Here is a 12,409-nt window from a genome sequence, read left to right on the forward strand (position 1 = left end):
CGAGCATGAGGCGCCGGCTTGGCCTGGAGGAATGGGCACAGGAAGAGGGGGAAGTCGGCAGGCGAACCCGTCTCTCTTCTCCATCTCTGCACATGATCTATTCTCGCAGCACTCTCGCTCTGTTGACATGTTTGGCCACATTGGGCTGATGGTGCAGCGTGTCATCTGCAAAATGTCCTTGACTCTCAGCTTTGAAAATTTGTCTCAAGGCAAACAATTTATATTCCCCAGGTATCGCTTGGTTTTATCACATTGCAACACTTGCTTTCATTTTTTTTTTTTTGTTTTGGTTCATAATGATAACCAATTTTAACTGTACAACCGCAGTCGCAAGCCCTCCTGGAGCTGCCTTTCCCGATCATCTCAGAATCTCGCCGTCGGCATCCAAGTATCCTTATCATCTCCATGGCTGCACCATTTATACCAAAACACTCCCACTCTTTTACCACACTCTCTCTTCCCTCGTGTCCCTCCAATCAGTTGCATTTAGAGGTCGGAGCTGGATGTATTTCACATGCACTGGGACGGTACATAGTGTAAGCAAAGGATTTAAACACAAAGGCCTTGGGGACCTTTAAACATTTCGGCGTCTGCCCTTGTTACCGTCAGCGCTGGCGGAGCAGGTTGTGCGTGCCATCCTCATTACTCGCCACGTCCGTCACTTGCTTGGCAACCGGGCTGTGGTGTCGATGGGGAGGAGGCAAGAGATATTCTAGCCGGAGTTGCTCCTTCCGTCTCTCGGCTGACATTTCCCCTTAAACTGTTTATTTACAATACAGAATGAATGGGTGGTGGCCAGCGGAAGCTGGCTGTCAACCAGCATTGTCAACACTGCTGCCTGTCGGCGACAGGAAATTGGCAACTGTATTTTCTGTTCCCACGGATTTCACTCTCCATCTCTCCTCTTCATTGCGCTCACATTTTCTTTTTTTCTTCCATGTCTCCTGCTCCTGTCATCTGTCTGTTCTCTTTGATAAACAGCTGAGGTCACACGCTTTGTACCTTATTTTGACAACCTTCATTTGCAAGTCTGACACCACCGCGCAAACACACTAATTTATTTGCACCTCTGATGAATCTATTTGAAGCACCGATGCGAATTAAATCTAGCGACGAGAAATCTGAGCTTCTGTTTGTTTGCGCAATTGCTCTGGGGAAAAAAATAGCTCCATTGTTGGAGTCAAGTTTGTGTTTCACGCTTAGATTTTAGGATCGAGGAATTGTTGGCTATTTTACTTTCCTTTCTTTATGAAGACTTGATAAAGGAGTCATCATCAAGCGCTTTCATGCATGCAAGTTGGTTAAAAACTCGATGGACTCAAATGTGCTCATGAGCCTCCCATCACAGTTTCCATGAGGAATAACCACTCGCCCAAACTGAACAAAGTGAAATGAACATTGTGAAAAACGTCTCCCAGCAGCGTCTTCTCATCTGGACCTTTACTGATACAAAGGTCTGCAATACCGATTCCCCATTTCCCCCCCCCGATCCCAGCTTGAAACCACAAGAGACGCCTTCTCATCTCAAGGTCTTCCTTCAATCTTGCCTTGCTTTCTCTCCCCATCTCTGCCTATCTGCTCCCTTATTTCCACTTTCTTGTTCCTTTCTCTCGCTCACTTTCAAAGCTGACAAATGAAGAGGATAAAGAGTACGGGGTGGGCGCGGGAGGGGGAGACGGGTCGGGGTGGGTGCGAGATGGAGAGCTGATTAGATTAGAGAAACATGCTGGACTTGACACTCTCCTAATGAGCACTACAAAGGATTCGAGCTGCGTCCCGAGGGTTTCGTGAGGGAGGTTGTGCATGATACAGCAGGGAGGAGTGTGTTGAGTATGAGTACGCATGAGTACAAAACTCGCAAAGGTGAACTAAAGGTTATCTTGGGACCTCCCTGTCCTCTCCGTTATATTAGAAACATCTTTAATTGCCATTGAAGCAGAAAGCAGAGAAGAGGGGAGTTTGGAGGAGAGAGACTGTTGAAAAATGTTTATTTTGTATGAGATTTTTGGGAGGTGGGGGGGGGGAGGTTTTGTGTGTGTTTATCAGATTGTTTATCCAGTCCATGTGGGCTGTAATAGGTTTCTTTGGGAGTTCGAGACAACTAGAAATGCAGACATGTTTCCCTGTTACCGATGCACAGAGGCCCAAGAGAGGCACCGTTAAAATGTCCATATGGAAAGAGCCTCTTCCAACAAAGTCATGTTGTATGTGTCTATGAACAGCTACAGACATAAGACGAGCTTGTGTGTCTTGCGTGGTATATTCAGGGGTAGTTGGACATGTTCCAAACGTGTGCTAAAAAAAAACAAAACATGGCAATCTTCTGACAGCAAAAATAACTTGGCCTTTTGTGTTTGACTGAATGAGATGGAAAAAAAAACAGTCAAGGTTGTTGAAGGCAGCGGGAATACATCCTAATATGCAGCGGTTGCATAATGTAATCCTCTGTTTTGGTGTACCTGCTGTTCTCATAGGCTTTGTGGCCTGAATCGTCGGGCCTCCCTTTCATGATCTTTTCAGTTTGAGAGACGTGTTTGAGTCATACTCTTACAGACAGCAACAAAAACGATAGTCTGGACAATCTAGTCTCGGGGTGTCCAACCTTATTCCTCTACGGTCAGCGTCCTGCATGTTTTACACGTCTCCCTGCTTCAGCCTACCTTAAGCTATAATGGGTGACACTCAACTGTACAACTTCCAAGTTCCAGGAGAATATGGACTGGGGGTCATGACACTCTGGATGGCACCATTTTCAGCCACTCTGAGCACCGGTGTCATGTCAACAGACATTCACAATGCAAGCAAAACTTTTCCATATTCACTCTAGAACCTTCCAAATCGAGCGCCAGTGTTAATGTCCTGAATTCACAAGTTTATTATGAGCCACCCTCAACGCCTGCTCTCCAGTGTACAGCTGAGAGAACCACACTGCAGCATAAGGAAGATGTTTGTCAGATGTGGACATTGTTTCAATGTGTCTGAAATGAGTTTGTGACCACTCATGATCCGCCGATCACAGGCAGTATAGAGACGCGTGTGTATGTGAAGGGTTGCGGGATACACTTAAACTCCACTCCTGCTTGAGAACTTGTCACAAACTGCCCCGCTTACGCTGCATCAGCATTACCTGTCGTTGCATGCTGGAGTTAGTCACAAACACAAAGGTCTCCACAGGGTGAAAATGCAGTTGTTAAGGTGTAGAAAATGTATGTGACAGCAAGACCCCACGCACTGCGAGTCTCGACAGCCGGCTCTTTCAAGGAAATACAGAGGAGTGCTTCCAGTGTTGGACAGGCTCAACGAGAACCTGCCAAAGACTCCTGTCAGGGTTTGAGAATCAGTGTTGCAATCTCATTAAAAGAACAAGGCCTTTCAGTCACACCCCCACAGAGAGCAGAGTGCTGCATTGTGTTTTTTATTCGCGTGCACCCTGCTCGGTAAACAAATGCTTTTTCCTAAAACGAAGGATGAAATGTCAGAATACATTTATATGAAAATAAATGTTTTCTAAATCCTAAAAAGTCATTATCATTTCTTGTGGATTACAAATCCAGATTTTCAATTCAAAATCTTTTTATTAACATTTTCTCATTATAACAAATGTGCAGTGCTGAATAGTCATTACAGAGACATGAGGTAGACGTGGGTGTATATCAATCACATCATGCACAAATAGGATATACAAAAACAAAGACAAAAAAAAGAAAAGAAAGAAATATTTTAAAAGAAAAAACAAAAAAGGAAAGAAAAAACAAAATAATCCCTCCCATGTCATTGCCAGATTACTGGTTGTAGCATAAAGTCACTGTTAGATCAAAAGCTCAGAGTGTGTAGCAAGTGTGCGGCATAGCTGAGCTGTACTCGAGGACCAAGCCTTTAAAGGGTCTGGAATTCTTTTAGGAAGGGGCCCCACACCTTCTGGAACTTCTGATTTGAATGCTGAAGTGAGTGTCTAATTTTCTCCAGTTTTAAGCAGGACATGATATCTTCCAGCCATTGCGCGTGAGTGGGAGGGAAAGTATCTTTCCACCTAAGCAGAATTGCTCGTCGAGCCAAAAGGGAGGCAAAGGATAGAGTGTGTTGCTTTGCTATGGTTAACTTTTTCACCCCTCCCATGACCCCGAACAGAGCAGTCAATGGGTTTGGTTCCAGTTTGATGTTTAACACCCGAGAAAGTGTATGAAAAACCTCCCTCCAATATTTCTCAAGGCCTGAGCAGGACCAGTACATGTGAATAAGAGAAGCTTCCGCATGTTTGCATTTGACACAGTATGGACTAATATCCGGGTACATGGAGGACAGTTTTGCTTTTGAAATATGAGCCCTATGTACCACCTTAAACTGAATTAAACATTGACGTGCACAGAGGGAGGTTGAATTAACCAGTTTAAGAATGGAAAGCCAAGTATCCTCTGGTAAAGGAAAACCCAAGTCCTCCTCCCATGCTGTTTTGAGCTTCTCTGTGGGGGCACTCCTAAGATCTAGTAGCTTGCCATAAAAAGCCGAAATTAGCTTCTTTTTAAGTGGGTCTATAGAGAGGACAGTGTCAACGATGGTCAAATCCGGTGCTGTTATAGATCTGGTCGCCTGGGAGAGAAGAAAATGTCTTGCCTGAAGATACCTGAAGAAATTTGACTTTGGGAGGCTGAATTTTCTACTGAGCTGCTCAAATGATGCCAAATTATTATCTATAAACAGATCCTTGAAACGTACAATCCCCTTCCTGTGCCATTCTTGAAAGACTGAGTCCTGACAGGATGGTTTGAAAAGATGGTTTGATGCAATGGGGCTTAGCAGGGAGAAGCTATGAAGACCAAAATACTTCCTAAACTGGGCCCAGATTTTTAGAGAGTGTTTAACCACTGGATTTCCGATTGATCTAAGTGGGGGAAGTGGAAGTGAGGATCCAAGGAGTGCAAGAATTGACAAATTGTTATTTGACTGTAACTCCATCGCCACCCAGTCAGGACAGTCAGGCTGGCCATAACAGGAGGACCAGAATGCAAGGCAGCGTAAATTAGCAGCCCAGTAATAGAAGCGAAAATTTGGAAGTGCCAGACCCCCCGTCGCCTTGGTCTTTTGAAGATGAATCCTGTTCAAACGTGGTCGCTTACCTTGCCATAAGTATGAGGAAATAACTGAGTCGAGAAGTTGAAAAAAGGATCCGGGGATAAAGAGTGGTAAGGCCTGGAAGAGGTACAGAAATTTAGGTAGAATGGTCATTTTGATTGAATTGATACGGCCCACAAGCGACATCGACAGGGGCGACCATTGTGTTAGGATTTGTTTAGTTTGATTTAACAATGTGATAAGGTTCTCCTGGAAAAGATCTTTATGCTTCCTTGTCACAGATATGCCTAAATAGGAAAATTTATTGTTCTCAATTTTAAAAGGAAAACTGCTGAGGTCTAAGGCACATGCTTCATTATTGATGGGAAAAAGCTCACTTTTACTGAGATTCAATTTGTAGCCTGAAAGTTTACCGAACTGACTAAGCAGCGACAGAACAGGGGGCAATGAAGCTGCTGGATAGGAAATGAAGAGCAGCAGGTCGTCCGCATAAAGTGAAACTTTATGCTCAATGTGACCTCTCCAGACACCAGATACATCCTTACAAGAGCGAAGTGCTATGGCAAGTGGTTCAATAACCATGTCGAAAAGCATGGGACTGAGGGGACACCCTTGACGGGTTCCACGATGCAAACTAAAGGGTCCTGACCGTTGAGAGTTGGTGCGAATTGAGGCTGTGGGATGCAAATATAATAGTTTAATCCATGAAGTAAAATTTGAACCAAAGCCAAATTTACTCAACACAGTAAATAGGTAGATCCATTCAACGCGATCGAATGCCTTCTCCGCATCAAGGGAAACAACGCATTCAGGGACATCTTCAGAGGCAGAGTAAACAATGTTAAGCAGTCGTCTTATGTTGAAGTAGGACTGCCTGCCTTTAACAAAGCCTGTTTGGTCTTTGGATATGATTGTAGGGAGGACATTCTCCAATCTATGGGCCAGGACCTTGGCTAAAACTTTAGCATCTGTGTTTAGGAGGGAGATAGGCCTGTACGAGGCGCATTCCATCGGGTCTTTACCTTTTTTAGCAATGAGAGTAATACAGGCCTCAGAAAATGAAGAAGGGAGGGAGCCTTGTCTGCAGGATTCTGAGAGAACTGAACATAGTGATGGGGAAAGCAGCAAGGAGAATTTCTTTAAAAATTCTGCCGGGAAGCCGTCAGGGCCTGGACACTTACCAGACTGCATTGAGGAAATGGCTAGTGCTATTTCTGCCTGGGATATAGGTTCCTCTAATTTCTTCCTTAGGTCCGGTGAGAGACTGGGAATACTAAGACCGTTTAGAAAATCAGAAATATCATCGCAATCAGTCTGAGATTCCGAGGTGTATAGCTGGGTATAGAAGTCCCTGAATGCATCATTAATTTGTAAGTGATCTGTAGTTACATGGCCGCTTGGCAACCGGATTTTGGAGATATTTTGTTTAGCCTGGGAGCCTTTAAGTTGGTTAGCTAATAATTTGTCTGATTTGTCTCCATATATATAAAACATGGTTTTACTTTTTAAGAGTGATTGTTCTATTGAATGAGTGGTAAGCAGGTCAAATCTGGTCTTAAGTTCCAGCCGCTTTTTGTATAGATCTGGAGACTTTGTCTGAGCGTATTGTTTATCGATCTCTTTAATTTGGTGGGCAAGGTCTGAGCGCTCCTTATAGGACTCTCGCCTCACTTGCGCAGTGTAAGATATAATCTGTCCCCGGATATAAGCCTTGAGACAATCCCAAACAATTAGACTGGATATGTCTGGAGACAGATTAGTAGTAAGAAAAAAAGCTATTTCCTTCTCCATGAATTTAACAAAATTATCATCAGACAGCAAAGTTGAATTAAATCGCCACTGTCTGTCTCTTTGTGGCAGGTCAGGAAGGGACATAGTTAGGGCAATAGGAGCATGGTCAGAGATGACAATGCTCTGATAGGCACAGGAGTGAACCAGGGGAATCAATTTATTATCAATGAAAAAATAGTCGATCCTCGAGTATGTGTGATGAACATGTGAGAAAAAGGAGTATTCTCTGTCGCATGGATGCAGAGAGCGCCACACATCACAGACACCAAAGTCAGAAAGAAAAGCCTGAATAAAACGGGCTGACCTACTCGCTGTGCTGGGGTTCGTAGAGGATCGGTCCAAAACCGGGTCAAGCCAACAGTTAAAGTCGCCACCAAGTATGAGAGAATATGTATTAAGATCTGGGAGCAGGGAGAACAATCGTTCAAAAAAGACTACGTCATCTATATTAGGGGCGTAAACATTTACAAGTACGACTGGTGTATTGTATAATTTACCGGAGATAATCACATATCGACCAAATTTATCAGAGATCACACTATGCAGTTCAAATGATACATCTTGACTGATAAGGATTGAAACTCCTCGGGCTTTGGCTTGAAATGAGGAATGGAATCCCTGTCCCAACCATCTTGAAAGTAGACGGTTATTGTCTGAACTGCGAATATGGGTTTCTTGTAGAAAGGCTATTTCTGTTTTAAGTTGTTTTAGATGTGAAAAGACCTTTCTTCTTTTAACAGGGTGATTTAAGCCCTTAACATTCCAGCTCGCCAGCTTCAAATGTCTACTCATAGCATTTGACATGAAAAGTTATGGTGTGAGCACAGTGACCTGGACAAAAAACTGAAAAGAAATGGATAGAACAGTAAAGTATTAATTTCAAAAGAATAATTGAAACGCTTCTGGCAATGACATATCTCCCCACCCCGCCCTCCCCGACCAAGACAGCTGCTAAAAAAAAAAGCAGCAAGCTCTTCAGAACCAACATTATACAACAACACATCTTCCTAACTAGCACTAAACTAACTATTGCTCCTATATTATGAACATTTATGGACTTAGAACCTTAAAACCAACGTGTATACTTAAGAGGAATAGTAAAAAGTAAGTTTGTAAAAGAAGGGATTCCCTTTCCAAAATAGGACTTTGACACCCTGATTTGAGCTCTGAAATATAATTACAGAAAGATAAAGCAGATACAAATTCCTGGCCCAAATAATGTAGTATTAAAATTGTCAATCAAAATTATTACAGAGCCAGCAGGCAAAGTGGTAGAACTTATGATACTCTCAGAAGGTGCACGTAATGGCAGAGTCGAAACAAATCAAGCTTCAAGCACAATGTCAATGCAGATTGTCCAAACAGCACAAGATTTGTTCGCAAATTTGAAGAAAAGAAAAAGAGAGAAAGAAAAAAAAAAAAAAGAAAAAATGATCGGTGATAGTTGTCCGCAAAGGGGAGCGGGGAATAGATACTCACGTACTAACCAGATGAGTGAACATGCCCACCTATGTAATGTAAACAAACCACACCAACTAAAATGGCGCTGAACCTGCAGAATGGCAGGGTCGCGAACAGTAGTGAGTTGTTAAACCGTGCTATTATGGCGACTTCGGAGACTTGCGGAGGGTCTCGATGTATTTCTGCGCCTCGTCCACGGAGCTGATCCACTTTCTGGTCCCACCGGACAGCGTAAGACGGAGCCGGGCGGGGTAGAGGAGAGCGGGCTTCAGACCCAGTTTGTAAAGTTCTGCCATTACTCCAAAGTATTCTGATCGCTGACTGAGAACTTCGGGGCTGTAGTCCTCCACAACGCGAACCGGCTGGCCGTGATATTCAAGTTTCCCTCTCCGCCGTGCCTCTCTGATGAGAAGATCCTTCGTCTGGTACCGGTGTAGGCGGAGGATTACTGGCCGTGGTCGCTGTCCGGGGGCCGGCTTGGATGCTAGAGAGCGATGGGCTCTGTCGATTTCTGGTGGTGAGGGCAGTGTGTTATTCCCAAATACCTCGCACAGCAGCTTCGAGAAGAACTCGGTAGGAGATCCACTTTCAATGGACTCCGGTAGACCCAGGATTCGTATGTTCTGCCTCCTGCTTCGGCTCTCCAAATCGTTAACTTTAGCCTTTAGCCTAGCATTATCATCGCGTAGAGTCGAGCAAATGCCTTCAAGGTCGACGACTCTTTGACTGAGGTCTTCTGTAGCAAGTTCGAGGGACGAGACACGTTGGCCATGGTCCTCCACTGCGAGCCGCGTTTGGTCAAGTTTCGAGTCGAGCTGACTGAATGATGTCTTGAACTCGGTGGCTAACGCTGCACGATGTTCCTCAAGCAGCTCGGTGATGGCTGCTAATGTTAAGCTAGCGCTAGCTTCTTCTTTTTTGCTGGACTTGCCGCTTTTCGCAGCCATTTCAGAGGTAGCGGGACTTGTGTCGGCGAAACAAAAAGAGAAAAGAAAGAAAAGGAAGAGGGAATTCCGTTTGTCTTGAAAGTTTGAGGGCTAGGTGGTTTAAAAAGTTAGATATTCATGGGAGCACTCGCACAACACGTCTACGCCATCAACTCGCTAACCGGAAGTCACAAATCCAGATTTTGACTGAAATTGATGAATGTGGAAGGTATTTTTGTTTTTTATTTCCAATTTTTTACAATTCCATCCTTCCATCCATCGATCCACCTTCTATGCCGCTTATCCAGTTCAGGGTCGCGGGGTCGGCTCTCGGCGAGGGCAGCAGCAGGTCGCCAGTCTGTCGTAGGGCAAACCGATATAGTCAAGCAAGCAGACACATTCACATTCACACCTAGGGGCAATTTAGCATCACCAATTCACCTCACATGCATGTGTTTGGACTGTGTGAGGAAACCCATGCACACACAAGGAGGACATGCAAACGCCACACAGAAAGGCCCTGTGTGAAATGACCACGACCATCTCGCTGTGAGACGGGAGCGCTAGCCACTGTGCCACCTCCATCGTTCTATCCATGAGAATTTTGCGAGCAGTTACGTAACGTGATGGAGGATTAAAAGAGCATTTTGGAGGGACGGGTCCTTTCAGAAGGAGTCGTACTCATCCAGAATAAACAGCTTAAACAATTTGTGAAAAAGGTTCCTCCAAATCAAATTGGAAAGACTGCATATCCCATCGTCACATCAATGATGTATATGCAGGAATAATTGTGCTCAAAGGAGATAATATTTGATGCTATTGATGTGGGTTGTGCTTCAGGCACCTCTGCAATAATCAACAAAAACTGTCGAACTGATAACAGAGCTGCCCTGCAAGGTGCAACCTTCCATTCCGAAAACTTTTCAGTTGTAATTGTTTTCTACGCTTGTACACTTGACGTGTCGATGTCGATCTTACACATCTTGAAATTTAAACCACCTTACCTTGCGTCTGAACAACTATAAACACCTGAGCTAAAGCCTTTAAATGTATATCAATGATATCATAGTCTATTTGAGGACATTGTGGCTGTTCCTGTTGGCCTCTGCAGGTCGAAAACCTATGGAGCTACTTCGGTTCAGCTTCACCCTGCCTTTTTGCTTTATGGATTCATCCACACAATCATTCTTTATTACTCCATAGTCAGACATCTTAATTTGAGGTTTGGTTGAGGATTGGTTTTGAGTTGTAAGGTGCAGATGGTTGATGCATGGTTATGCCGTGTTAGCAGATGGCTGTGGTTGAGGGCAGGCAGCTGGTGGTTTGAGGAAGCAGAAGGCTGCGCAGCATCCCTGCCACTCTGTGTGGCTACCAGTGCTATTTATTCACATTTATTTATCCACAGAAAGTTAAGTGTGGGGAGATGGTTCTTATTGAGGTGATAGTGTTCTTATCCACATAACGTGTTGTTATTTATCAGGACTCTTGTGCAGTTTTTTTTAAAGACATCGGTGCTCATCTCCCTCGAGAGTTATCACTATATCACTATTGCAGTGTTTGGTTCTACCTGCTGTGAGGCTTTTTATTAGCTCAAGTAGCCACAAGACTCCCACAGATTCACAGTTACTTATTGTGCATGAACACTTGTTGCCGAGTGCCATCCTCGGGAGTGGTGTGAGCTGCAAGTCTGGCATGTTTGAGAAAATGAAGTATTCTGCACTACACGAGAGCGAGGCAGTCATATTGATGTTGCTGAATGACTGACTTTATTGCTAGTTGTTTGTTGGGGCAATAGTTTAAGCAAATACTGTTCCTCCGTTTTGCAACTCTGCACCCAGCGAAGCACAACTCGGGCTTGCATGTGTGCAAAGGAACCACATCCTGAGTTTTCGCAACAGTCTGCTGCTTTTCACAATTTCCGAATTGCTTAATTTTTTTTGGGCTTGAGCAGAAATGTAAAAAAAAAAAAAAACCCAGTTGTGTCAATGGATAGGTTTTGTGTACAACAAGTGTCCATCAGAGTAAAAGAGAGATTGTGAGCAGTCATGGTGACAGGATACAATGAAGCATATGGTGACATTTACAGCATTTCCTTGCTTGTACAGCGAATAAATGTTTCTGTTTTTGAAATGTGTTGGATAGCCATTCAGCCTAAACGTATAGATCTCAGTGACAATCGCTTGTTTTTGCACTGATTTTGGCTGTCGGGGAAAAAAAAAATGCCAACACTTTTTGTGAACGGTACTAAAAGATGTGGCAGTGTTTTCTGCCGTTTACACAACATTTCAAGTAAAAACACAACAATTTGTTTTTTTCATTTGCACTTGAAAACATTGTAGTGCAAACAAGCCGTTGGCTGAGAGGTTTAACCACAGCTCACATTCCCTATTAGTGGGTGATCCATCCAACACTGTGAATTCTACTTCACAATGATCGGAAGAGCCGACATCGAAGGATCAAAAAGCGACGTCGCTATGAACGCTTGACTGCCACAAGCCAGTTATCCATGCGGCAACTTTTCTGACACCTCCTGCTTAAAATCCAAAAAGCCAGACGGATCGTGAGGCCCCGCTTTTCACGTCTCGTTCACCCTTAGATTATGTCGAGCATAAAATGTGTTTTTCTGTTCTCCGTCACGAAGCAGCGCCGCTGGATCTGATGACAAGGTCGGGTGCCTTGCTAAAGGGGCACATTGACTGTTATGAATGGTGTTTCTCATTCGCATCTTCTTCACTTACCCTCAGAGTTGAACACTCGCAGACACTGACCTTATACAAATAAAAACTTGTGAATAAATGTCTGAAGTGGTACAAATCAATTTGTCGGTGACAGCAGGGTGAGCTCAGAGCTACAAGCTGCAATAATTGCTTTCAGCATTTTAAATGTCAATGCTTGTGCCCCTCATTCGCCATCCTAGTTTCTGTTAGTCAGGCTGCCTTTGTTTGTGATTTTGGCAACTGTCAATTGTTGTAATTGTGAAATACTGTGTCTGCACTGCTGTGGATTCAGCTGTCATCATTTTCACAATTCAGCTTCAAGCTGTTGGCTCCACAGAGAATAAACCAGATGTTTGGTTGCTTCGTGTAATTTTCTACACAAAACAATGTTCAGATCTTGTTACTAATAAATTATGCTACCAGGCCTCACACAAACGCGTATTT

At 43.9% G+C, this 12,409-nt stretch overlaps 1 protein-coding gene across 2 annotated transcripts in view; it reads left to right on the plus strand.

The window, feature by feature from the left end:
• Nucleotides 1-12,409, plus strand: part of cpped1 (calcineurin-like phosphoesterase domain containing 1) — a 39,267-nt gene that overhangs the window by 6,482 nt on the left and 20,376 nt on the right. The window contains exon 1 of one of the 2 annotated variants that reach the window (XM_080517218.1): nucleotides 7,929-8,839. The exons of the other annotated variant lie outside the window; for it this stretch is intronic. Within the exon in view, the coding sequence (XP_080373344.1) occupies nucleotides 8,728-8,839 (112 nt within the window). The 5' untranslated portion in view covers nucleotides 7,929-8,727. Of the gene's footprint in view, nucleotides 1-7,928; nucleotides 8,840-12,409 lie in introns of those variants that run through there. 2 annotated transcript variants of the gene reach the window in all.

The sequence above is a fragment of the Blennius ocellaris genome (assembly GCF_963422515.1).
Source record: "Blennius ocellaris genome assembly, chromosome: 21".
NCBI classification, from domain to species: domain Eukaryota; kingdom Metazoa; phylum Chordata; class Actinopteri; order Blenniiformes; family Blenniidae; genus Blennius; species Blennius ocellaris.